Source organism: Rhinolophus hipposideros (genome assembly GCF_964194185.1).
Source record: "Rhinolophus hipposideros genome assembly, chromosome: 13".
NCBI classification, from domain to species: Eukaryota; Metazoa; Chordata; class Mammalia; order Chiroptera; family Rhinolophidae; genus Rhinolophus; species Rhinolophus hipposideros.
Genome location: NC_138059.1, coordinates 73,966,412 through 73,993,072, shown reverse-complemented (window position 1 = coordinate 73,993,072; position 26,661 = coordinate 73,966,412). Strand labels below are relative to the sequence as shown.

At 41.0% G+C, this 26,661-nt stretch overlaps 2 protein-coding genes across 11 annotated transcripts in view; one reads left to right on the top strand and one right to left on the bottom strand.

The window, feature by feature from the left end:
• The window catches only part of CPNE3 (copine 3), a 36,922-nt gene extending 31,355 nt beyond the window's left edge, over positions 1-5,567 (bottom strand). Inside the window, exon 1 of the mRNA XM_081070964.1 lies at positions 5,467-5,567. The gene's annotated coding sequence lies outside the window, so the exon portion shown is untranslated. The remainder of the gene's footprint in view (positions 1-5,466) is intronic.
• Positions 5,568-9,968: 4,401 nt separating this feature from the next.
• Positions 9,969-26,661, top strand: part of RMDN1 (regulator of microtubule dynamics 1) — a 35,484-nt gene continuing 18,791 nt past the window's right edge. For 8 of the 10 annotated variants that reach the window (XR_013994793.1, XR_013994794.1, XR_013994795.1 and 5 more), the window contains exons 1-4: positions 10,171-10,386; positions 17,053-17,170; positions 21,668-21,764; positions 23,355-23,514. Coding sequence is in view for 7 of the 10 variants with exons in the window: in XM_081070968.1 (XP_080927094.1) it covers positions 10,258-10,386; positions 17,053-17,170; positions 21,668-21,764; positions 23,355-23,514 (504 nt within the window). In the remaining 3 variants the exon portion in view is untranslated. Of the gene's footprint in view, positions 10,104-10,170; positions 10,387-11,281; positions 11,446-17,052; positions 17,171-21,667; positions 21,765-23,354; positions 23,515-26,661 lie in introns of those variants that run through there. The other 2 variants (XM_081070973.1, XM_081070970.1) reach the window with 2 other exon arrangements.

The following is a 26,661-nucleotide window of genomic DNA, read 5'->3' as shown; positions in this document are numbered from 1 at the left end:
TATGTTGATAATTTTCAGCACATCGCTAATTTTCAAAAGAATGCATAGTACCTATTAGGAAAAAAAATGAGTTTCTCAAAAAAGGTTAAATTACTCACCTGAGAGAAACAAGCTGGTAAATGGCAAGGCCAAGGTAGGAACCCAGATTCTTTCCCCTTGGGCCATAATGCTCGGAGGGCACTGAAGTCTCTAATCGTTACTTAGTATCACACAAATATTCTCTAATGGATTTCCTCACGGCTTTTTGATTAGTGTATCAAATGTAATATTCAGCTTGATACAAATCAATGAATACAATCTTAAAAATAATAAGATTAACATTTAGGCTACAACTGTTAATATTTTTCTAAAACAAATGAAACCAGAATAACCACAGCATGCCACAGGGGTGGAGGAATTGGATGGTTGATATTTACCTCCTAGCAGCTCCTCTTCCAGACAGCCCACTAGACTGTAAATTACTTAAGGCAAAGGGAGCACTTTCTCCTTCCGGGGTCTCCACACACGGACCTGTGTGGGGTCCCAGCACCTCAGTGGTTCCTGAGGGCGCTGCTGGGCCATCTTAGGGCACAACAGCGATTCTTGGTATCCAGACTCAGAGTGAAAAACTTGTGCTGAAGGAATCTACACTGAGCTGCCTTGCATTTAGTAAGAAAGTGATGCCCAGGTTTTTTGTTTTAATCTCTGCCAAGGGATACTGGAAAGGGGAAGAGGAGGTAGGGCAAGCATTACAGCACACACACAGACAAAAGGAGGTGTTTTCATTGTAAGAAAGGACCAACAGGAAGCGTCTCTACATCAGAGCTACAAAAACTGGCCTGCAGCTCTGTGGGTACCGTGTGTCCTAACTTCTCTAGGCCCAAGGTTTTCAACTGTTACATCTGAGCTGAGTCAATCACTTTAGATAACTTCTACGCTTCCTTCCAGATAATGTTCTATGGCTCATGTAATCACTCTGAATGTGGATCATATTTAGAAAGTGGTACTAAAGTAGGGGAGAAAAAACCTTTTTTAAAGTAGAAATATATCAGGAAATTTATAAGAACTCAAAAAAGAAAGAAAAGAATGGATAAGATTTTCAAAATTCAGCCTTCATCTTCCACGCGAAAAAGCTGCATCTGAAAATATATGTATTTAGATGCTTTCCCATTCGTTAGGTACCTTTGCTTGAAATTGTGTTAACGTCCCTACCCCTAAGTGACTTGAAAAATGATGCTCAGCGCAAACAAAACCCAGGGCCTGGTCCACGCAGCCTCACAAGGAAGCGCGTTTTCCTACCAGCCATGGACTCTGGCTGGTTAAACCCTCAGGTCATGTCACGGCAGCTGAAGGAAGCAGCTTGGGCCACCGTTTTAAAAAAAATAAATTTCCAGATTCTTGAATTATTCTGACTATAATCTCAATAGTAATACTAGTAATGATACCTGCACGTTCCGAACAGGGGAAAGCAGGAGTTAATACAACAGTGTTGACTCACAATCGACTCTTGATTTTAAAAATAAGAAGTACGTGCAATCTCACCCTGTCCTTATTGCTACAAAGGGAGCGATTAGCGAAGGCCCCTTCCTTGGTTTCGCTAGAAAATCCCTAAGATCCGTTGATCTGTTCTGCTTCACGGCAGGCCCGAGTTCACCCAACACATGTTTCAGGTTACACGACTTTTCTAATCCCTTGGCCACGGTACATACATTTTAGAAATGTCACTGATTATATTTTCCAGCCTACGAAGAAGAGTTCATCGTAGGGGCACCCAGGGAGGGAGGTGTTAATAAAAGTCAGACGCAGTGACAGCACCTCAGTGTTGCCTTGCTTTACTGCCTGGCGTCTTGGCAAAGTTAGCTACCAGGTACCCATCTGCGAAGTGAATTATCTCTTACCAAAAACTGCCGTGATCAAAACCAGAGCTGCATCCCCCGGCAGAAAATTACAGCTGTTCCGCAGGAAAGTTTTACAATCACATGGCCTGAGTGAAACTGCTGCCATCTGTGCACGGGCAGGATGGATGGCATACTGAGGCACAACCACCTTGGAGACCACGTTCCCTGGGGTCCCCAGTCCCCTCCCAGCATCTGGTAGAATCTCCCAGAAGTCAGAACTTCTCACCGGCCCATATTATCCAACTATGCCCAATTCTCAAAACCAAGGGCCTCCTTCACTCCTGGGGCAAGACGGGCATGTCACATTTGTCACTGTGTCATGATGAACAATGATACGAACATTCTTTCAGTTTAGAGCAGCAGCAACAACGACTCTATTCTCAAGGCTTAAGCATATATGTTGAGCAAGGACTGTTGAGATGTTTATACATTTCCTGATTTCAAGAAATTCGTTTCATGGTTGCTTAGCACATCCATTTCAGCTGTGTTTGGCTTTCGGGAAACCCCGCCACAGTCTGCCATCAGGAACAGCTGACTAGTACTGTTCACTCACTCCACACTCCTTCAGCAAATACTCTCAGGCCACCGACTGGGTGGGGCGTGGCTCTGAGGCTAAGAGACAACACTTGAACAAAACACAAATATCCCTGAGGAGGCTCCACTGCGGGGAGACACACAATAAAGAAGATAAGTACAGTGTACACCGGGCGGTAGTAAGTGCTAAAGAGAAAAATTAAGCAGGGAAGGTGGGTGGTAATTTTAGATCTGTCATAAACTTATTTTCACACCGTCAGGAAATACTTGTTGTGATTTTCACTTCTTTTTAAATAATCCTAACCCCTAAACCAATGAACATATGGACAGGCACGTTCCTCTTTACCGCTGCAGAGATGTATTTTATTTTAACCTGAGCATCACCTGAGAGAATGGAGGCGTGGACCCAAATGTCAGAGCACGGAAGGAGCCCAATGACAGCGCATATTACAGCCACACTGTGGCTTTGGCAATTTTCACAGGAACCAGACACAATACCTCTGCTTGGTAAGAGGATGTTTCAAAAATAATTTGCTAAAATGAATATGTCGTATTTCCTTCTATTTTTCATGGGGAAACTATATTACTATGCTATCCATCTCATTTATATTGGTGAAGTTGACCATCACACTCATTTTATAATGTCTTTTTAAAAATTATGATTGCATACTGGTAAGCTGTTATATATTAAAAGAATAAACAGCCTCTCAGCCTCTCCAGAAGAAGCCCAATACCACCCCCCCAGCTTCTTCGAATACATTTAGGCCGGCATAATCAGAGTAAATGGAGTTATCAGTGTGGGGACAGAGCCAGGAGTGCAGTTTCCAGGCTCTCGGCCTCACGTGGAAAGGTGCTGGCTCAGGTAGTAAATGGCCATCAACTGTGATTGGATGGCCATCAGCTGTGGCTGGTCGGCCGTCAGCTGTAACCAGTGAGCCATTGGCCACTAATATAACTGCTGTGGCTACGCTAGCAAGAAATGAGGGCTAGCAAGAAGATGGTGGCTGGGCTAGCAAGAGCGGATTGCAGTTAGGACAGCGGGTTGCGGACAGTGTGTCTCCTGCTTCCTGTGTCTCCAACCCAGCCGCCAGCGAGAATATAGTGGTATGACTCCCCTACTTATGGCTCCCTGGGTGTTCCTTTTTGGCCTCACCATGTCCTGCATTCTTATGTGGGGTGCAGGAGACCGCAGGCTGCCTCGCATGACAATCATGATGTTATCAAAATGTATACATAACGTCCACTTTTGATGATCATATCAGACACTTAAATAATGTAGTTAAATACAATCTATGATACTTTACTTTTAGGTGCTAATTCAAACCTCCTTCTGAGCCAATCTTTCAACAAATCTTGCAGCAAAAAGCCTATGATTTATTTGAACTTTAACCTCGATTAGCAGTCCTTCCAAGACAGGTAAGCATGTGAAGGGGAACAGTGATGGGAAGGCAGCTAGCCTGCAGGGTGACGGTAACAGTGGGTACCTTAAAGAAATGAACAGGTTTGGACTCCTCAGAGTCGCTGAGGTCCAGCAAGGAAAGAGGCAGGCGCTGCTCAGAAAGCCACGTAAAGGTCCATGCTTTTGAAGAACAGTGCTGGCTCATTACAAATCTCTGAAGGTCAAAATGCTATTTAATTATATTTTACATCCAATGCTAACTTTCTTAGTTTTGCTGACAGGGAGACTTTCTAGCATAATAAATCACTGACTACAGAAAGTGTTGAAAAAGAGAAAATGAAACTCTTAACAGTAGTAGACAAAGCACAGCTATGTCTAGAGCTACACTGGCAAGAACTGGTAGGAGCTGGGGTACATATGGCACAAACTGGGGACGAGAACAGATCCTGTAAAGGAAAGGTTCAGGCAGGGCACTGGTGCTGGCACCGCAAAGAGCACAGAAAAATTAAATACTTCCAAACGTGTCATCCTTAGGTTGTCTTACAGTTACGTGGAAATGAAGGTGGTTGTCCGTAAAGTGTTCACATTACAGGTAAGAGTAGGCGGTGTCCAGTCACTAAGCAGCCCTTAAAAGCCACGACCCGTTTAGTTCCCCAGCCTAACACCTTCTCCATTCTTCGGGGCCCACGTCTGAGAGAAGACACCCGAAATGCCAAGGGCGCGTGTCGCTGTGGGGTGTGCGGGGCGCCGAGGGCGGGCTCCCACGCGTGCAGACAGGCTCCCACGCGTGCAGACAGGCTCCCACGCGTGCAGACAGGCTCCCACGCGTGCAGACAGGCTCCCACGCGTGCAGACAGGCTCCCACGCGTGCAGACAGGCTCCCACGCGTGCAGACAGGCTCCGCACGCCGGGCCCGGAGGCCGGCCTCGGAGTGTTTTCAGCCCCCAGCGAAACGTGGTTTTCCAAGCCACGAGCCAAAAGGCATCGCCGTAGCAACAATTCTCACAGAGAAGACAGCGGCCCAGGGTGCCCGCCACCCGGGAACGCGCGGTGTCGCCCTAACGTCCCCCTTCTGGCCGCGCCCTCGGCGCCCCGCACGGAGGGAGGCGCTGGGCCCGGCAGGCGTGTGGGGCCGGCCGGGGGCGCTGAGGGCGCGGCGCGCGGACCTCCCCGACCCTCCCCGACCACGCCCGGCGCCCCACGCGTGTGCGCGCCCCCTGCTGAGTGCCTCCCCCGCGCCAGCGCCCGCATCTTCCCCCGCGGCGCGCGGCACGCACGCGAGGCCCGGTCTCCAGCCCAAGGTCACCGCTGACACCGGGGGCGCAGGTCCGCGACCCCCCCACCCCCCGCCCCCCAGCGCGCGTGCTGGGCCAGAGACTGACCTGCAGCCCCGGGGCCGGGCGTGACCCCGCGTGGGGCCGCGGGACCAGCCTCGCGTCCAGGCCCGCGCTCCCGCCCTCTCGCGGCGGCCACACACCCGCGGCCACACGCCGCCCTCCGCCCTCCGGGGCGCGTCCTCGCGCGGCTGCCCGGACAGGCGCGGCCACCGCGGGCGCCCCCACCCTCGTCCCGGCCGCGGCCTCGCGGGACCGGCGCGGGGCCTGCCCTCCTCCCGGGGCCGCCGCGCCGCCCGCCCGAGCGACGGGCCGCGCTCACCTGGGGTCTCGGCGCTGGGAGGCCGGCAGGAGTGGACACCACGCAGCTCGTCCGTCCGCTGGGCCGCGGGCTGCCGATCCACCGGAACCAGGCAGGTCGGGCGGGGCGGGGCCTGGAGGGCGGGGCCAGGCGGCCGGGGCGGGGCCGGGAGGGCGGGGCCAGGCGGCCGGGGCGGGGCCTGAGGGCGGGGCCTGGAGGGCGGGCCTGAACCCCAAGTCGACTTGGGCGTCAGGTGGTGCGCCAAAACCAATTCCTGAAGGTTGAAAGAATTACAATGTCTGAGAAAATTATGCACTATCTGAACCAGGGAAGAATCAGCACGAAAGTAGTGAAATGCTAGCTCCTAACCATTCTCGCTTAGCGCACTTGCCTATGCATGCTACCAGTCATTTTACGTCCTTAATTCCATAGTCAAAGAAAGGGTCAGCGTCTTAAGTAGAAATTCAGTGTTTTTAAATATAAAAGAGGGCAAAGGATTTTATTTTCATTACAGAAGAAATGGGAAATTAAACAAATGAAGAAATAGTCTTTCCAACTAACAACTTTTTTAACTCAAGAAAAGAAAACTACATTTAAATAATCATATCAGTCAGATGAGGATTCAGCACGTCCTGGATGCCTCCTGTGTGCCGAGCATTGGTGAAGACGTGTGACAAACCAGTGACAGACAGAAGCTTCCATTCCAGAGGAAGAACAAATAATAACTTATTAAAAACGAATGAGATGATTTCGGGTAGCCACAGCTACCATGAGGAAAGTAATAAAGGTGATTTGGGGATAATGGGAGCTTATTTAGACTGGGGACAGGGAAGTTCTCTGTAAGGCTATTTGATCTGACACCTGAAAAATAGGAAAGAGCCAGTCCTGAAGAATGTGCAGGGGAATGAATGAGAGCAGGGGCCAACGCAGGCAGAGACCTGGCAAGATGCAGGGGCAGAAACAAGGCCTTATGGTGGAAACACGGGGAAAGGAAAGAGAAGTGTTTTGTTTTTAGGAAAGGTTGGTAAAAACCACCTTTTTATGTCATTGTTGATTGTCTTTACATTAAAGTCCTCAGGCGCCACTAATTTAGATGTAAGTTTCAAACTTTCCAGAGTTCAGCTCCCATCCCTACCCTTCATGACCTTTGTCTCCACTAAATAGGAGGAAGTGGAGACAAGGAAATGGTCTGTACTCTTAGTACCCAGTGAGCAATCATGTCAATGCGTAGTGCTACAGCTATACATGTACTTACTCATTCTCAAACTATCGTCTATATTCTGTTCTATTGTTCCCATTCATTTACCCATTTACTCAGCATGTATTGAAGGCATACTATGTATCAGGTATAACCAGATTCTAGAAACAAAGAACAAATATATATGGGACGCAACACCTGGTGGAGATTTACATGGATGATAAAATGAACAAGATGGTCACCAAATCAACAGATCACACCAAATTCCATATCTTAAAAATAATAGTCATTTATTACTCATAGCTTCTGAAGTTCAGGGACTAAGGTGTGGCGTAGCTGGAGGGGAGGAAGGAGTGGTTCTGGCTCCTCCTGTCTCCTGACGCTGCAGTCAGACAAGGGGCAGGGTGCCGTCACCTCACACAGGGTGGAGGAGCCACAGCACAGTGGTGCTGTGCTGTTTGCTGGTGGGAGACCTCAGTTCTCGGCCACCTGAGGCTCTCAGAAGGGCTGCCTGTGTGTCCTAATGGCACGGCTGCTGGCTTCCTCCAGGGTAAACAATCCAAGAAATCAAGGCAGAAGCTCAATGACTTTTAAGGCTTTGCCTCAGAAGTCACACACCATCACCTCTGCAGTGCTCAAACAGACCAGTCTTGATTTAATGTGGGAGGGGATTCCACAAAGGAGTAAATCCAAGAGTTAAGGATCACTGTGGGTTATCTTGGAGGCTGGCTATCAGAGTCTTCTAATAAGCATGTAACACTTCTGACCTTTCTCCCCAAAGCTATTCCTCTCATAGTCTTCTCTATCTCAAGTAATGGCAAAGCATTCCTCCAGTTTGGGCGAGAATGCTTGGCGTTATCTTTGTCTCTCTCCTCTAACCCCAACCCCATCTGACCTGTCAGCTTATCCTATGAAATCTACCTTCAAATATATCCAGATTCTGACCACTCCTATCTTCCAGCCTAGTCCAAGCCAGCACTATTTCTTTCTAGATTATTCTAACACCCCAATAACTCCTTCCCTACTTGCTCCCTTTCAGTCCATTTTCAAATTAGATCACAAGGATATGTAATTTAGATTGTCACACACAGTCATAGAGAAAAAAATCAAAGTTCTTACAATTGCCTACAAGGCCCTACACTACTTGGACCTCACTTTCCCTCTGACCTTATCTCTTGGTCCTCTCCTGCTTGCCCTTCACACTCCATCTGCAGTAAGCTTTCGGGTCGTGGAAAATGCCACTGGCATTCCCATTTTAGGCCTCTGCACTGCCTTCCCCCCACGTGAAATGCTCTGCCCCTAGGTATCTTCATGGTTCACTCCCTCTTCTTTGGGTCTTCATTCAAATGTCCCCTCAATGAGGGTCTTCTGTAGTCATCACCCTATTGAAACCTGCAATGCTTACACAGGATACACTTGTTATCCCTTCCTGCTTTGTCTTCTGCTGCAGCATTTATCAACAGTGTATCTTTGACTTATTTATCTTGCTTACTATCTTTCCCCAATTAAAATATATACTCCATTAGGAATTCTTCATTCATATCTAGAAGAGAACCAGGGATATTACAGATATGCAATAAATATGTATTGAATGAAGAAATAGTACTAGCACTTGTAATAGACAGAAATCAGACATGTCATTGAGTTTACGGTATAGCAAAGGCACACGTTCTTATCAACTAACTGCAGAATATACTCCAGATTAACAAACAATCACAAATATGAAAATGAAATTACAAAACATGTCCAGAGCCATAAAGGATATGAAAGTATGTTGGCGGAACCAAGAACAGCTCCTCTGAGGAAGTGACATTTGGGCTGAGAGCTGAAAGATGAATAGGAATTAGCCAGGTAAGGACTAATGGAGTGGGGTGGGTGAATTGGGAAGGGATCCTGACAGACTGTCATATGGGGAGATCTGAGGCTCACTGGGAAAGAAATGATAGTGTGCTTGGGCCAAAAAAAAAAAAAAAAAAAAGTACTGCAGACTTAAAGAGACTAAAGAAACATGACAGTTACATGCAATACATAATCAGGGTTTGAATCTGAGTGGGAGAAAAAATAGTTGGTATAAAGGACAGCATTGGGACAATAAGCAAATTTTGTATATTAAATAATAGTATTCTGCCAATTTCCTAAATTTGATAGTTGTGCTGGGACTCAACAAGAGAAGGTCTTTGTTTCTAGGTATAAAAAGTCATGCTATCTGTAATCTCAAAAGGTTCAACAGAAAACAATAGTAGGAATATAATATGCACACTGTATGTAATATATGTAAAGAAAAACAAATGTGACAAAATGTTAACAATGGCTGGATCAAGGTAAAGAATATGTGAGAGTTCCTGCAACTAAGAACCTTTTTTTCTTTTCAAAATGAAAAACGTAATTAAATTTTCACTCTGGCTGAAATATCAAAAACTCAGTTTCAGGATTATCATGGCATCCGGTGGTGTAAACATATTATTTAGCAATATTGAGGTAGCTATTAGCGGGAATATGTAAAAGTGGTTCCCTCTGGGGGAAAAAGACTAGGGTTCAGCAAAAGTTGGAAAGAGGATCTCTATATATTTTTGAAGCATACTTTAAAAACAAACAAAACAGTAGTATCACTGATGTAATCCTAAAGAAATGTGGCTGATTTAATGGCACGTGGTGGAGGCAGCAATCACATAGAAGCGTTAGACTCATGGCTTCCAGTCTTCTAACATTACCTGCTAGCTCTGTGTCCTTGTACTTCACAAGGAAGATCAAACGAAATGAAAGCATGTGTTCGTACACTATGTATTCGTATGGCATTAAAAGTACTACGTAAGAGCAACCTAAGTTTTAAAACATCTGATGACTATCTTGCCTGACTGCCCATACAAATTTTTCACGGGATCCAAATAGCTGGTACTCCGTCTGCGGCTGGTGTGCGTGTAGGATTCACGACCTCTTCACTCCCCGCCAAAGAATCCCACGCCGGTGGGAAGCGGGACCCACGGAATGTGGAGCGGGCCACCGGGGTCGGGGATGGGCGCCGCAGCAGGCACCCCACGGCCCTCGGCGGAGCCAACCTGCGGGCAGGAGGCCGCCTCGCCCGGTTTTCTTCTCTTCTCCTCCCCGAGCACGTCCCCGCCAGTGTCTCCATGTCTTCCTTTTCCTTCTTCACGTAAAGTGGTCCAGGTCCCCCTAGCGTGCATCTCCCCAGAGGACCCCTCCAGATCCAGATTCTCCCTCCCTTTGGCGTCAGCAGGGAACGGCCAGTAACAGATCATTTTTCTGTCTGGCGCACATAAATTCTCGGATCTACTTCCGAACTTTCAGTTCTGTTCCGGTGACGTACGTAGCTTTGTGAAAACACCGTGACATCCATCCCCAAAGACCGGGAACGGAAACCAGTCAGAGGCCGAAAGGGAATTCTCACCGACCCAGTCCCTCGGCGCAGGCGCAGAGGGGCCGCCAGGGCCCACGCGCGCAGGTAAGTCCCACCCACCGGAAGCCGTGCGCCGGAAGAGGCGCCGGCAGGAAGTGGGCGGGTGCGCTTTTCTCGGATTGGTCGTAGGCTCCTTTCGCCCCGCCCCGCTCGCTCCTCGGCGGCCTAGGAGCTGAAGTGTCAAGCCCGCGAGTAGGTCATGGCGCTGTCTGCGCGGCTCTGGCGCTTTCTCCCGTCGGGACGTGGCATCGCCCCGGGACTTCGGCTTTCCACAGGTGCTGCTGGCCGCCGCGGGCCGTGCGGGCCGTGGCGACTCGGCGGCTCTGAGGTAAGTACCCCGCCGTCGTCGCTCCCGCCGTCCCCTCCGCGAGCGGCCCGCGCCGCCGAGGGAAGGCGGTGACCTGAGGCAGGAACTCGGGCCGGGCGTCCCCGGAGACTCCGCCACCGACAGGTCGTCTTCCTTCACCCGCCTGAGTCCGCCGCTCGCTGTCCCCGAGGCGCTGTCCGTCCTGCGCGACAACGGCAGGCTCGGCCGCCGTGCCAGCTGCCTTTGGGCGGCGCCGGTCGCGGTCACCGCGCCAGAGGCTGTCAGGCTCCCGACTGGAACGTTTGCGGGGGGGACTTCTGACACTTGCTGGCCTCCGAGGCAGAGACTTGGTGCCACTGGGGGCTTTGTAGTATTCTCGTGGTTCGGGTTGCTCGTTTTGCCTGCACAACGTTGAGGCAGGATGCTGACGTAGACAGGTGTCGCGCCGTCGTGCCAGTTTGGGCGTTTGTGCCCCGCTGCTCTGGGCTTTCGTCTATTCCTGAAGCAGGGGTGGGGGGCGAGCCTGGGCGTGGGTGCAGGCGGCACACGCCGTTTGAACTGGATGTTGCATTACTTTATACGCCAAAATGCACGCTTTTGACTGCTGTGTGCAGTTACTGGGTAGGGCGGGCTGTCATGAAAGACGGTGAGGTTTGCCCCCTTTTGCTCCCAAGAGCTCCCAGGAAGATGTGATGTTGGATGATGTATGCAGAAGGGTGGGAGGCAGCTGGCTACAGCAGTTTCAGAAAATTACAGCATCGCTGAATTTAAAACTCTGTTTTAGTGGTGGGATCATGCTTTCGGTAATAATAGCTAACATTTGTTGAGGTCTTGCTATCTAGCCAGTGATTGTGTTACGTATTGCCTCGTTTAGTCTTCATTTCCACCCTATGAAGTCAGAACTGTCACTTTCACCATTTTTTAAAAGAGGAAACTAAAATAAGATTAAAAGTAATGTGTCTAAGTCTCACAGTTAAAAAGGTGTCGAATTTGATGGCAGATAGATGATCTCCAGAGCCTATGCGCTGCACACAGCCACCGTGCTTCAAAACTGAAAACTGGAGAAGCAAGATAGAAAGGGTAAGACAAAAGTCAAGAACGGGAAGGACTAAAGAAACATGACAACTAAATGCAATACATAATCAGGATTCGATCCTGAGTGGGAGAGAAAATAGTTGGTATACAGGACAGCATTGGGGCAATAAGCAAAATTTGTATATTAAATAATAGTATTCTGCCAATTTCCTTCACTTCTGCATACTCAGTTTCTTCCAGGATAGTCAGTAAGTTCAGACTACGTTTAAGGAGATGGGGTTACGCAAGGGAGTAAATACCAGAAGGCAGGGATCTACAGGAGCCGTTTTATTTTTTACTTATTTATTTATTTATTGAGATATAATTGACATATAACTTTAATTTCAGGTGTACAAAATAATGATTCGATACTTACATATATTGTAAATAGTCACCACAGTAAGTTTAGTTAACATCCATCTCTACACACTTATTTTTTTCTTCTGATGAGAACTTTTATGATTTACTCTCTTAGCAACTTTCAAATGTACAATACGGCATTAACTATAGTAACCACACTGTACATTAAATTCCCAGGACTTATTTTTAAAAGCTGGCAGTTTGTATCTTTGTCTTGTCCCATTTCACCCATCTTCTGCCCCCTGCTTCTGGTAACCACCAGTCTAACTGTTTTCTGTATTTATGAGTTTGGATTTTTTTTTTTTTTAGATTCCACATATAAGTGAAATCATATGGTACTTGTCTTTCTCTGTCTGACTTATTTCACTTTAGCATAATGCCCTCAAGGTCCATCCATGGCGAAATTTCATTTCTTTTTTATGGCTGAATAATATTCCATTGTATAGATATACCATATTTATTTATCCATTCATCTATGGACATTTACTTGTAGGTTGCTTTCATTTCTTGGCTATTGTAAATAATGCTCCAATGAACATGAGGGTGCATATATCTTTTTGAATTAAGTGTTTTCATTTCCTTTGGATAAATATTCAGAAGTGAAATTGCTGGATCATCTGGCAGTTCTATTTTTAATGTTTTGGGGAACATCCATACTGTTTTCCATAGTGGGTACACCAAGTTACCGTCCCACCAACAGTGCATGAGGGTTCCCTTTTCCCCACATTCTCGCCAACACTTGTTATTTCTTTTCTTTTTGATAACAGCCATGCTGACAGGTGTGAGGTGATGTCTCATTGTGGTTTTGTTTTGCATTTCCCTGATGATTAGTGATGTTGAGCATCTTTTCATGTACCTGTTGGCCATTGTGTGTCTTTGGGAAAAGGTCTCTTTAGATCCTCTGCCCATTTTTTAAATCAAATTGCTTGTTTTTTGTCTATTGAGTTGTATGAGTTTTTTAAAATATATTTTGGATACTAATCCCTTATCACATATATAATTTGCAAGTGTTTTCTCCCATTTGGTAGGTTGCCTTTTAATTTTGTTGATGGTTTGTTTTGCTGTGCAGAAGCTTTTTAGTTTCATAAAGTCTCACTGCTTTATATTTGCTTCTTTTTGCCTTTGCTTTTGTTTTCAAATCCAAAAAAAATCAGTGCCGAGACAGAAGTCAAGTAGCTTATCACCTGTATTTTCTTCTAGGAGTTTTATGGTTTCAGGTCTTAATGTTCAAGTCTTTAATCCAATTTGAGTTAATTTTGTTTATGGTGTAAGTTAGTGGTTCAGTTTCATTCTTTTGCATGTATCTGTTCAGTTTTCCCAGCGCCATATATTGAAGAGACTGTCCTTTCCCCATTGTATTGATATATTCTTGGCTCCTTAGTCATAAATAAATTGATCAAATATGTGTGGGTTTGTTTCTGGGCTCTCTATTTTGTTCCATTAATCTATGTGTCTGTTTTTATGCCAACACCATACTGTTTTGATTATCATAGCCTTGTGGTATATAGTTTGAAGTCAGGGACTGTGATGCCTCCAACTTCATTCTTTCTCAAGATTGCTTTGACTATTCAGGGTCTTTTATGGTTCCATATAAATTTTAGGATTATTTGTTCTATTTGTGTGAAAAACACCCTTGGAATTTTGATAGGGATTGCATTGAATCTGCACATTGCTTTGTGTAGTATGAACATTTTAACAATATTCTTCTAATTCATGAGCATGGACTTGTGTCCTCCTCAATTTCTTTCATCAATGTATTACAGTTTTCAGTGTACAGATTTTTAAATTTAACCTCCTTGGTTAAATTTATTTATAGGTATTCTTGTTGATGGAATTGTAAATGGGATTGTTTTCTTAAAATTCTCTTTCTGATCTTTTGTTATTATATGTGTATATGAAAACACAACAGGTTTGTGTATATTGATTTTATATCTTACAACTTGCCTGAGTATGTCTTTAGTTCTAACAGTTTTTTGGTGGAGTCTTTAGGGTTTTCTATATATAATATTATGTCATGTGCAAATAGTGACAATTTTACTTCTTTCAGATTTAGAAGCCTTTTGTTTCTCTTTTCTTGCCCAATTGCTCTGGCTAGGACTTCCAACACTATGTTGAATAAAAGTGGTGAGGGTTGGCATTCTTGTTTTGTCTCATCTTAGAAGAAAAGCTTTCAGCTTTACACTGTTGGGTATGACGTTAGCTGTGGGTTTGTCATACATGGCCTTTATTATGTTGACGTATGTTCCCTCTATACCCACCTTGTTGAGAATTTTATCATAAATAGAGGTTGAATTTTGTCAAATGATTTTTCTGCACCAGTTGAAGTGGTTACTGATTTGGGCCCTTCATTTTGTTAGTGTAGTGTATCACATTGATTGATAGGTGGCTGTTGAACCATCCTTGCTTTCCTGGAATAAATCCCACTTGATCATGGCATGTGATCCTTTTCCTGTACTGTTGACACTCTCCTTTGTCTTTTGACACTTTAATTTATAATGTGTCTCATGAGTCTCTTTGTATTAATCTTATTTTTAATTCCCTGGGTTTCCTGGATCTGAATGAATGTTTTTTTTCTCCAGGTTAGGAAAGTATTCAGCAATTAATTCTTCAAATAAGCTTTGTGCCCTTTTCTTCTTTTCTTTCTTCTCCTTCTAGAATCCCATAATACAAATGTCGGTCAGCTAGATGTCAGATAAGTTCCTTAAGCTATCTTCCCTCTTTTTCATCCTTTGTACTTTTTGCTGCTCTGATTGGGTGAGTTCCATTGCCCTGACTTTGAATTCATTGATCCTTTCTTCTACTTCATCTCATCTGCTGTTGAACCTGTCTTGTATTTTTTCAATTCATTTATTGTATTCTTCAGCTGCGTGACTTCTGTTTGGTATTTTCTTCTATTTTTTCTTTGTTAAAATTCTTACTTTGTTCATTTTTCCTCTGAGCTCAGTGAGCATCCTTATGACTGTTATTTTGAACTCTTTATTAGGTAAATTACTTTTCTCTGTTTCATTAAGGTCATTTTCCAAGCTTTTATCTTGCTTTCTTTTGGAGCATATTTTTCTCTTTCTTCATTTTCCTTGACTTTCTGTGTTGGTTTCTATGCACTGGATGAAACAGCCCCCTCTCCCAGGCCTGAAGGAGTGGCTTGTGTAGGAGATGAACCTTCTTGTTCAACCCTTCCCTAGCTCTTGGTGTCATCAAGTCATTGCGATTGTTCAAGCAGCCTACTTTATTCTTAGTGGCTCCCAGTAATGGAAGATATGCCAAAATTTGCCAGTGTGCCAAAGGGGGGTATTTTAGTAAGCACGTAGATTCAGGCTGATTGGAAGCCAGACCTCTGGCACCAGCTTTTAAAGTACAAACACCCCATCTTGCTTCTCTTTGGTAAATGCAAATAAACTCAGAAAATTAAATGTTAAATATGTGACTATGTCAAATTTAGTTTGACTACTTTGCTGTTGCTTTGTTTCAAATCCCTTTGGGTTCAGTATCTTGTATACTCATGCTCAAGAAGATAATAAAGCACTGAGCACATTGGAATATGTCGGATTCCTGATTCCTCATTCCTACTCTGGATACTTAGGAGAAGTCAAAATGTGAACCAGGAGTGGCTTGTGTTCGTTTTCTAAATCTGTACAATCAGAAGAATCGAGTTGTCATTTACCATGATAGGGAAAACTGAAGGAAACAGTAGCTGTTTTGGCTGATAAACTTGAGGTTCCTGTTATACTTCATGTGGAGATAAGTGTTGATTAGGCAGCTGGATTTAGGGTTCTGAAGTTTAGAGGAGACACTGGGCTCGTTACGTTTGCATGTTTTTGGCATGTTGATGGTAACAAGTCATGAAATGAAACGAGATCACCAAAATGATACAAATGAGAAAACAAGGTCTGGGACTAAGCCCAGGACACACCTGAACAGTGCGATATCGGAAGTGAGGAACCAACAAAAGGAACAGGTGTTGAAATGAGGAAATTCAAGAGAGTAGTATTTCAAAAGCCAAGTGAAAATGTTTCAAGAATGAGAGGACGCAGCAAGTGCTGGGAAAGGGGCTGGATGGATTACAGCGAGGCCTGAGGAGATTGGGGGTTGCTGGATGAGTTCATTATCTCAATTGTGCTGATGGTGATGGCTTTATGGTTTTATACGTATGTCTTAAATTATACCCATTACATATGTGCAGTTTATTGTATGTCATTTACCTCAGTAAAGCTGCTTTAAAAAGTTAAACATCCAATCATGATTTTTTTTTAAAAAAGGAGAGAGTGATCAGCTAATAAATGCTGTTGAAAGATCAAGTAAGATGGGAATTCAGAATGACCATAGGAAATAGCAGTGCCCTCGGTTACTTAGTAACGCCAGGATCCTCAGTGGAGTTGTGGGGATAAAAGTGTGATTGGCATGAGTTCAAGAGAGAATGGGAAGAGGAAGTGGGGATAGAGTAAACACAAGTTTGTGAAAGAGTTTTGCTGAAAAGTGAAGTTGGAAAATGAGTCTGAAGGTGTTCACGGGAAGCTTTGTTTTTTGCTTTTAAGAAGGGAAAGAACACAGCTCACAAAGAAAGTATAGCTTATTTTTATACTGATAAGAACGAATCAACAGAAATGGAAAAAAAATGTTACGTAACAGAGAAAAATTGTTGTGGGAGAAGGGAAGTGAGACCCACATATTCCTCTTTTGCCATTGGTCTTGAGAATTCTGACCATGATTATGAAAATTAATTTCTAAATCTCTTTGGATATACTCTTTATTTTATTTGTTGTTTATTGAGAAACTGAGTTTTGTAGATCACTTTTGAAGATATCTTTACTTAAAGCCGTGTACATTTTTTATGTGTAGAAATTAACCATATTTGATATTTTCATCTTTTCTATTTTATTGTCTTTTCATCTTGTTTATTCTTAAAATTGGTATGTATATGTTGGTGTCTCATAGTTTATTTCATACCATTTTGATATCCATGCCTCTTCAAATAAAATGTAGATCTTCCAATCCAGCACTTACCTGCACGACTGATTCTTAGATTTCGCTACCACCCTTAACCACTCTTATGAATCCTAATAGAACATGCACTCCATTTAAAGTAATAACATGAAATCATTTTATTGAAGCGTTTGATAAAGTCAATTCTGAACTTCCAGTATTCTTGGGATTGGTTGCTTCGGGGGTGGGAGAAAAGTGACGTAATTTTAACTTGGTGTAGTAGTTGCTTCACATATTCTGTTTAATTAATTCTGACCATAATTGTTTCCATAGGTGATGGGAAACTCAGGGGCTTTCAGAAGAAGCCTTTTATTCTCAGCCTTGTCTTATTTGGGATTTGAAACTTATCAGGTCATCTCTCGGGCTGCCGTGGTTCATGCCACAGCCAAAGGTAAGTCTAAGCTAAACATCTGAACGCTTAGTGATTTATGTTTGTTCCTTTTTGTTAATAACTTAGTTATTTTTGAATAGACATTGAAATTACTATCATTATAAGCTAGATTATTTTCTACTTTTCTCTACTTGTCAGTCTGATATATATTCTTCTAGTAACTAGAGCTCCTTCAGTGAGAAATACCCTGTTAATACTTTATAGTTGTATAGGACCCTTGGGCTAAGAATATTTGTTACATTTTTAAAGGGTCCAGGGATTGTGGGGCAGGGAAGAATATACCACAGAGACCATGTCTGGCCAGCAAAGCCTAAGGTATTTACTCTATGGATCCCTTATAGAAAAAGTTGCCAATCCCTACTTTATAAAGCTACAATGATTCTTTTCTTTCCTTATTGCTGTGGTGTTACACTAGCTTTAGAGTTATTTAAAGCTACCATTCTGAACTTATTGAAGAAGAGATATTAGTTATAGGATTACATATCAAGCTGAATAAACTAGAATTCATAAAGTTTGGAAAAGGAAATGGGTGCAGTGACCTAGCTGTCCAGCTTTTTTTATTTAGCATTCAGGTGCTGGATGTTACTTATTTTTTGCAATGCCTGAGAGACTGCATTAAAGACGTGTTTGGTACTTCTGGTACTAGTACTTACCTGGTATATGTATACAGTTGTCATGTGGTCCAGAAGTATGTATGATGTCATATGTGTTTACTATTATAGAAATTCTGATTCTTTTTATCCAGTACATGCTAATTCTTTCATTTTAGCTGGCTCATACCTATGTTCATATACAGACTATTCAAAAGAAGTCACAACTTCCTCTGCAATGTAAAAATAAAAGTGTGTACATATAAAAATAACTCTAAAAGTTAGTTCCAATCTAGCACTAAATAAAACTTTGAAAAAAAAATAACATTTTAACATTCCAAGCTATAACATATTCTGAAAACTAAATTCATTGTTTTTATTACAAGTTTTAATGAAAACTGCCTTGTGTTTTTTAATCCTTTCTCTATTTTCAAGCATAACTTGAGCACTTAAAACATTAATGCGAAGAACAGATTATGGATATTCATTTAGCTTTCTTTGATTTTCTTTAGCTTTGTTTTCTTAAACATAACCTTATTTTATAATTAGTTGGTTGGCATGTTGTTCATATAATTTGTGACAGTAGGCCACAGCCCTTGAAAAAAATATCAATTATTGGTAAACTATAGAAACCATTTTTTTCTAACTTATGAAAATATAACTTCATTGGTGGTCCTTACAAGTTTTATTGTCATCTGTCCCCCTTCTCAGCTATTTTTCTTTTTTTTTTTTTAGGAATTGGTCTTCAACTAATTACACTCATCAAAACTTCTGCTTAATTATCTTTAGATCTGGTTCATGCTCATTGAAGCCAATTAAAAATATTTTTCTTCTCCATTTACTGAGATTAAATCATTAAAAGTGAGACTGTTTTAGAAATTAATCCATGGGCATGTATATATTTTTAATTGTAGGACTCATTTTTTTAAATGATTATGTCTATATTTACCACAACATACCTACTTGTCAGCAGTAATTGAAGCAGTCCAGGAGAAAAATTTTTCTTATTTCCTTAAAAGAGGCAAAATTCAAAGCCCCTCAAGATATGCTAATGCATTCACAGTACCTGTGTGTGAAAGTCTACTTGTAAAATGATTAACAGCTGGTTCCAAATGGCTCAGCTCACATGCTCTTCACAGTCACTGCCGTTCCTTTTCATGTTCTTCTATTGATTCTCTGCGCAAGGACCCTGCAGAGGGGTCAGGGCCTCCTCAGTATACAGATCCCGTTGTACTGCCCAGGGCACTTTGGGAGGCTCCCAGTACTCCCAGTACCGCCAAGTATTATGGTGTGAAACAAGTCTTGCCTTAAAGTTTATGATGTTGCTGTACTTACAGTCTTATAGTGTCTAGAAAAATCTTAGTGTATCTAGGAAATCTAGGTACTCACTTTCTGCTTTAGAAGTGCTCCCTGGAGGAACTTCAGAAATAAGCAAACTTCAAGCAAACTTCAGGGCTGTTTGCTTGCCCCGGGTGGAGTATTTCATTCCTCCCACTTGGCTAAGAGTACACTTAGCAAGGAAAGTAGAAAATCAAAGTTTACCTACTTATATATGCACTATGACACATCATTGACTGTGTTTTTCTATTGACCTTTTCACCGTACAGCTGAAGGTTGAGTTAGTATCTCCATTTGTCTTGGGATGTTTATTCACTTCTTAAGTTGAAAACTAATTTACTTTGAAAGTTTAGTCCATTTTATAGACTATGGTCTCTTTATGTCAGTAACAGCTCATTTTCAAATATTTTCAGGAAAAGTACAGAGCATTAAACAAGTAAAACCAGTTGATTTGCAGGTGTGTGAGTGGTCTGCCTGCTCCCGTCCTAGGCCTGTGAGTCTGCAGTATCAGAGGCAGTGCATTTTTCCTTATAAATTGCACACTAAGTGATTTCAGAAACTTCTGGTCAGAATCAGGAAAAAGCATCTGTCTGTCTATTTATATATCGATATCTGTATATATCTACATGTATCTATACATATATGTATATACCTACATATAGATATATAGATTTAAAGCCTGGATACTATAGCTTGTGCTATTGTACTGTATAATAAAGTAATTGGAGATCAGTGATTTAAGAAGTTATAAAAGAATAATACAAAAATGGTTTAAACTATGTTAAATTTTTCAGTAGATTTCTCCATTTTTAATTACATGGGTGATGAGTTGTAGAGTTCCTAGATTATGTTAAGGATAGTGGTCTCTGTCAGTCTCCTCAGGGAGTTGGAGAAAAATCAACAAATAGAATTAAATGTAACTTTGCTATTACACATATGTGTATCATACATGTGTCATGTGCACATTCAGATGCACCATATCAGCTACGTTTAGTCTGATAAGCGAGCCCCACTGGATTGAAATCAAGGTGAGGGCAGGGCTGTGTCCCTTGTGGAGGCTTCAGGGAGAATGTTTCCTGGTGTCTCAGCTTTCAGAGGCCGTCCCTTTCCTCCATGCTCTCAGCCAGCAGTCACTTCGCTCTGACCTTGGGGCCACTGTCACACCTCTTCCCTATTAGGGACTCTTGTGTTTATATTGGCCCCACCTATTGGCTAATCCAAGGTAATTTCCTTCTTTGATGTCAGCTGATTAGCACCTTAATTCCATCCACAGAAGTAATGCCCCTTTGCCATGCAAGCTGTACATTTTCACAGCTTCCAGGGGTTAGGATGTTTGGGGCCATTGTTCTGCCTACCACAAGTATCCGCTAAGAATGCTGAGACTAAGAATGCTAAAACTACTGAGTTTATTCTTTTTAAGAGTCTTTGAGTTGTTATAACCGGAATCTGGAGAATCGGCCACTGATAAATATGAAGAATAAAAGGGAAGCCAACTTAAGAAAATTAACCAGCTGTGGGAATATTATTAAACTCTAGCACCTAACCAGTTTGAAATAGGATTAAAGAGTGGAAAAAAAATCTTTATTTAATTTTAGGGTTTCTTTGCTGTTGTCATTTAATTTTTCTTAAACTAGTACGATTACATCATGATGTTAACTTAATAAAAAACACTTCACACCGTTGTGTCAGATTCATGAGGTGTTTATTTTTTGCTGATTTAGATTTCAATATTTCAAAAACTCAAAAAAATGGTTTAACCTCAAATGCACTATGATTAATTAAAACATACCAAGGAAAATAATAAACTTAACTGAACACATTGGAATATTGGCTTCTATGTAGGGATGAGTACTACAGCTCCCTTACAGAAGACAACATTAAATGTGTGTATGCCCTAGTGATAATTGGAATATCCCAAAATTCAGACAACTGTTTTCTTCAGTAACTAGTCAACTTTTTTAGAGCATTACACTGTCTATAAGTTTTGTATGCTTTGGAGTAATGTCTAAATTAGTTAATGACTTGGTCGGAGCATAGTGCCAACGAGTTAAGTTTTAGATTCTCTGTGTAGTTAACATCATCGAAGTTTTCGATCATCGAAGTTTTCGATGACAGATTTGACTCTTTCCATAATATCTGTATGAGTTAAGTCATGAAGAGAATCTAATAATACTATGGTTCAGTCCGTGCAAATTAATAACTTTCAGTGGGTATCATATCATTTCCTACGATGGACGGTACTTAAAAGTAGCACCCACAACAAAGAGGGGAAAGGTAACACAAACTCTTCGGAGGAAATTCCTTTCTTCATTTTAAAAAATGTATCACATTTAGTACCAGAATCAGTTTTCTAATTTTTTATTCTCCATAGTTTAAGTAAATCACTTACTGTGATAGTTTCACGCTTATTTCTACGACACATCTGCATATTGCAGAATTTCTGATCTCTTTATAGAGGATTTCTGTATCTAATTTCTTTTGCTTATATATGAAAGTGTTTGTGTTTCTTAGAATTATTGTCGTCTGGCTTGGGAAGACCTACCTTACTGTATTCTTCTTTCTTTTATAGTCTCGGGAGTTGAGGAAGTCCTTGCACAAGCAGACTACCTGTACGAAAGTGGAGAAACAGAAAAACTTTATCAGTTGCTGACCCGGTACAAGGAAAGGTAAGTGATATGTGAGGGGACGAGGTTTGCAATTTCCTCAAAATTTTTGTGTTATTTAACACTTAAATTGATTCTTGATGCTTGAAATTTTTATACTTTAAAAAAGTTTTTATTTCAAAGTAATATTTCTTAAGAGTTTAATTGATAGTATGCTGTTTTTTTCTTACATTAAGTGACTTAAAAACGCAGCATGTATGCCATGATGTAGAAAAGGCTTTTCTGCTTACTCTAGTAGAATGCTGAAATACTTCCTCCATTATGTTATTTTGCTTTGGATAATACAAGGTCGTCGTTGAATATGTTTATTGCATCTATATTGTATGTTTCTCATTTCTTTTAAATTAAATTTTTATTGGTATAAGATTTATATTACTTAGGATGATTTTATGCCACCATTGAATGGTATCCGTGTATCACTTTAAAAACAGTCTTTTAGAGAAACTGAAAATACCTTTTTTGTTTTAATGGATCACAGGTTTAGTCCAGAGAATCACTGTGTGGGGCGGGAGGATACAGGGGGAAGGAGATCCAGTCCCAGAAATTAAGTCAAATAGGCTTAAGTGGCATTTCCAGGTCACTGATCAACCTTGTCTCCAAAACTGAAAATATTGAGTCATTTTCTGCTCCATTTCTGAGATTTTCCAAACAAGTGTTTTCCCCAAGATCTGTCAGTTTTACTTCCTAAATATCTGTCAGACCCATTTTTCCTTCTCCATTCTCCCTTCAGTAACTTAAGGTGGCTGATTTGGCATTTTATACTCACTGTAGTAACTACCTGTACTCCATATTCATTGAATTATAAATATGCTATTGCTACTTTTAGTTTAAAAATTTTGTGTGAATTGTTTTTGTTAAGAAATATATAATATTGTAAGGCTTAAAGGCAGACATTTAATAAAAAGGAATTTAAGGTTAGTTTTTAAAATATTTTATAACTCTTAATTGTGGTAACATTTTAACAATTTCTTATTTTACATAATTATATGTAAGTGGCAGTTCTTCAAGGAGTCCAGTGCCCTTACTTGAAACGTGTCGTGTATCAGGGCATGGGTGACGCGTTCAAGCAGAGGATGTATTTTGCAGTTACGTACTATACCCCACCACTCATTAACAAGGACTTGTCATATACCTGTTGTGTGCCAGCTCCTGTATTTGGGGCTGGGGTTACAGCAGCGTTGTTGTTCTTAACATGACCCTGTCTGTTTATGTATTTTGTGATACTTTCTGAACCAGTTTGTAAGTTTTCTGAAGCACAGTTGCAATGAAGTCAAGCCTCAAGTTATATGTTGAATTTTCTAAGATGAGTGTTTAGAGAATTCAAATACAAAGATATTTTCTAAGGAAGTTGCATTTCAGATAATACAGGTAAGTTATATTTATGTATGATGTATGATATTTTGTAGGAAATTTTGGCAAATAAAGTTGTGTGAAAGAAAACAACAAATTTAACATTATGAATAATGGCATCTGATATCGTGTTGCTTGCTGTGTCCTCACTGACCTGAAAGACCATATGTATTCACTAGCATGTGGCCCTGAGCAGTTTGTAAATGCAAGTTAAATGGTTGTTTTATATCTATTTCACATTAGTGAAGATGCAGAGTTACTGTGGCGTTTGGCACGGGCATCACGTGATGTAGCTCAGCTTAGCGGAACCTCCGCGGAGGAGAAAAAGCTCCTGGTGTATGAAGCCTTAGCGTACGCAAAGAGAGCCCTAGAGAAAAATGAATCAAGCTTTGCAGCTCATAAGGTGAGGTGCCGAAAGTACCAGAACCGTTACCCTGTGCCGCGGGGGTATGGTCTGTGATCCCTGTTTACAGAGAAAAGGAAGTGGTCCTCTTCTCAAGTCGGGAAGAGATTTATTTTCAGATCGTTTTTTCAAAAAGAAGTTTTTTCCCTTGCATTCTTGAACATTTATTCTAACTTCATTAGTGTGTTTGATAAATTACTTTTGTGAATGCTTGGTTTTGAACAAATATGTTAGTAGCTTCATGAATTACCTATATTAATTCTTCTTTGAATGTTTGGTAAAAGTCACCCGTGACGCCATCTGGTCCACAACTTTTGTTTGTGGGTGGGGGGAGGGAGGTTTGATTACTGATTTGACTTCCTTAGTTATCTGTCCACATTTTGTTTCTTCCTGATTCAATCTTGCATGATTGTATGTTTCTAGGAATTGATCCATTTCTTCCAATTTGTTAGCACATAATTGTTCATAGTATTTCCTTATAATACTTTATATGTCTGTGGTGTCAGTTGTCACTTCTCTTTCATTTCTGATTTTATTTTTTTAGGCTCTCTTTTTCCTGATGAGTCTGGCTAAATGTTTATCAGTTTTGTTTATCTTTTCAAAGAACCAGCTGTTGGTTCATTGATCCTTTCTGTTTTTTTAAACTGTTTCCTTTATTTTCACTCTGATTTTTATTTCCTTCCTTCTACTTATTTTGGGCTTTATTCTTCTTTTCCTAGTTCCTTTAGGTGTAACATTAGACTATTTATTTGAGATTTTTCTTGTTTCTTGAGGTAGGATTGCTATGAATTTCCCTCATATAACTATTTTGCCTGTGTCCCATAGATTTTGCGTTATATTTTCTTTTGTCTCGGTATTTTTTTATTTGTTCCTTGATCTCATTAACCCATTCATTGTTTAGTAGCATGTTATTTAGCCTCCATGAGTTTGTGTGTTTTTCAGTTTTCTTTTTGAGATTGATTTCTAGTTTCATACCATTGGGATCAGAGAAAATTTGTGATATCATTTCAGTCTTAAGTTTCTTGAGACTTGTTTTGTGGCCGAACATGAATGGAAAATGTTCTGTGTCTATGGTGGAAAATGTTCCATGTGTATTTGAAAAGAATAGGTATTCTGCTGCTTTGGGGTAAAAGGCTCTAAAAATACCAATTAAGTCCATCTGGTCTAATGTGTCATTTAAGGCAACTGTTTCTTTGTTGATTTTATGTCTGGATGCTCTTCTACCCATTGATGTCAGTGGGGTGTTAACATCCCCTACTAGGACTGTATTACTGTCAATCTCTCTCTTTATGTCCATCAATATCTGCTTTATTTATTTAGCTGCTCCTATGTTGGGAGCATAAATGTTTACAAGAGTTATATCCTTTTGCTGAATTGATCCCTTTATCATTATGAAATGCCCTTCTTTGTCTCTTGTTACAGCCTTTGGTTTTAAAATCTATTTTGTCTCATATAAGTATTGCTACCTCAGCTTTTTTTTCATTTCCATTTGCATGAAATATTTTTTACATCTCTTTACTTTGTCTGTGTGTGTCTTTCAGTCTGAAATGGGTCTCCTGTAGGCAGCATATGTACAGGTCTTATTTTTTATCTATTCAGTCACCCTATGTCTTTTGATTGGAGCGTTTAGTTCATTTATATTTAAAGTAGTTATTGATAGGTACGTAGTTTTGCCATTTTATTAATTGTTTTATGATTGTTTTGTAGTTTTTCTTTGCTTCTTTCTTATTTTCTTGCTCTCTTGTGTGTTCATGACTTTCTCTAGTGTTGTGTTTGGATTCTTTTCTCTTTCTTGTGTGTCTTATAGATTTCTGGTCTGTGGTTACTATGTGCTTCATGTATACCAAGCTATGTTGATAACAGTCAATTTTAGGTTGATGGTTGCTTAAGTTCAACCACATTCTAAAATCACTACAAATTTTACTCACCTTTGTTTGTTTGTTTATTGTCATTTTAAAAACTCTTGTGTGTGCATGTATTTGTGGTTATCCCTTAATCTATTGTTATAATCACACAGGATCTTCCTGCTATTGTCTTTTAACCTTTGTACTAGTTTTTGTACTAGTTTTATAGTTGCTTGACCCACTGTTTGCCTCACCAACACTTGTTACTGTAGCGATCCTAGTTGGTGTGAAGGGATATCTCATCCTAGTTTTGATTTATATTTTCCTAATTGCTAATGATCTTGAGCATCTTTTCATGAGCTTATTGGACATTTGTGTATCTTCTTTAGGAAAATGTCTATTCTGATTTTTAAACTTGGTTGTCTTTTTATTGTTTAGTTGTAAGAGCATATTTTCTAGATAATAGTCCCTCATTAGATATGATTTGCAAGTCTTTCCTCCCATTTTGTCTTTTTACTTTCTTGACAGTGTTGTTTAATGCACAAATTTTGATTTTCATGAAGTTCAATGTATTTTTCTTTGATTGCTTCTATTTTTGATGTCACATCTGAAAAACTTGCCCAATCCAAGCTTATGCAGATTTTCACCTAAGCTTCTTTGTCAGAATTTTATATTTTTTTCAGCTCGTACATTTAGGTCTTTGCTCTGCTTGGAGTTAACTTTTATACATGGTATGGTAGGAGTCCAGAGTAATTCTTTTTGCTTGTAAATATCCAGTTTCCTAACACCATTTGTTGAAAAGACTGTTCTTTCTCCATTGAATGGTCTTGGCATCCTTGACAAAAATCAGATGAACATAAATGTATGGGTTTATCTTTGAGCTCTCAATTCTATTCCATTGGTTTATGTGTATCGTATGCCAGTACTACAATGTCTTAGTTACTATAGCTTTTTAGTAAGTTTTGAAATAAGCAAGTGTGAGTCCTCCAGTTTTGTTCTTTTTCAAGATTGCTTTGACTATTCTAAGTCCCTTGAATTTCCATACAAATTTTAGGAACAGCTTGTAAATTTCTGCAAAGGAGCCAGTTGGGCTTTTGAGAGAGATTATATTGAATCTGTAGATCAATTAGGGGAATGTTACTATCGTAACAACATCATGTCTTCTTGTCCATGAACATGGCTTATCTTTTCATTTATTTAGATCTTTTTTTCATTCAATAGTGTTTTATAATATTCTTTGGTTAAATTTATTCTTAAGTATTTTATTCTATTTGATGCTATTATAATTGGAATTGTTTTCGTA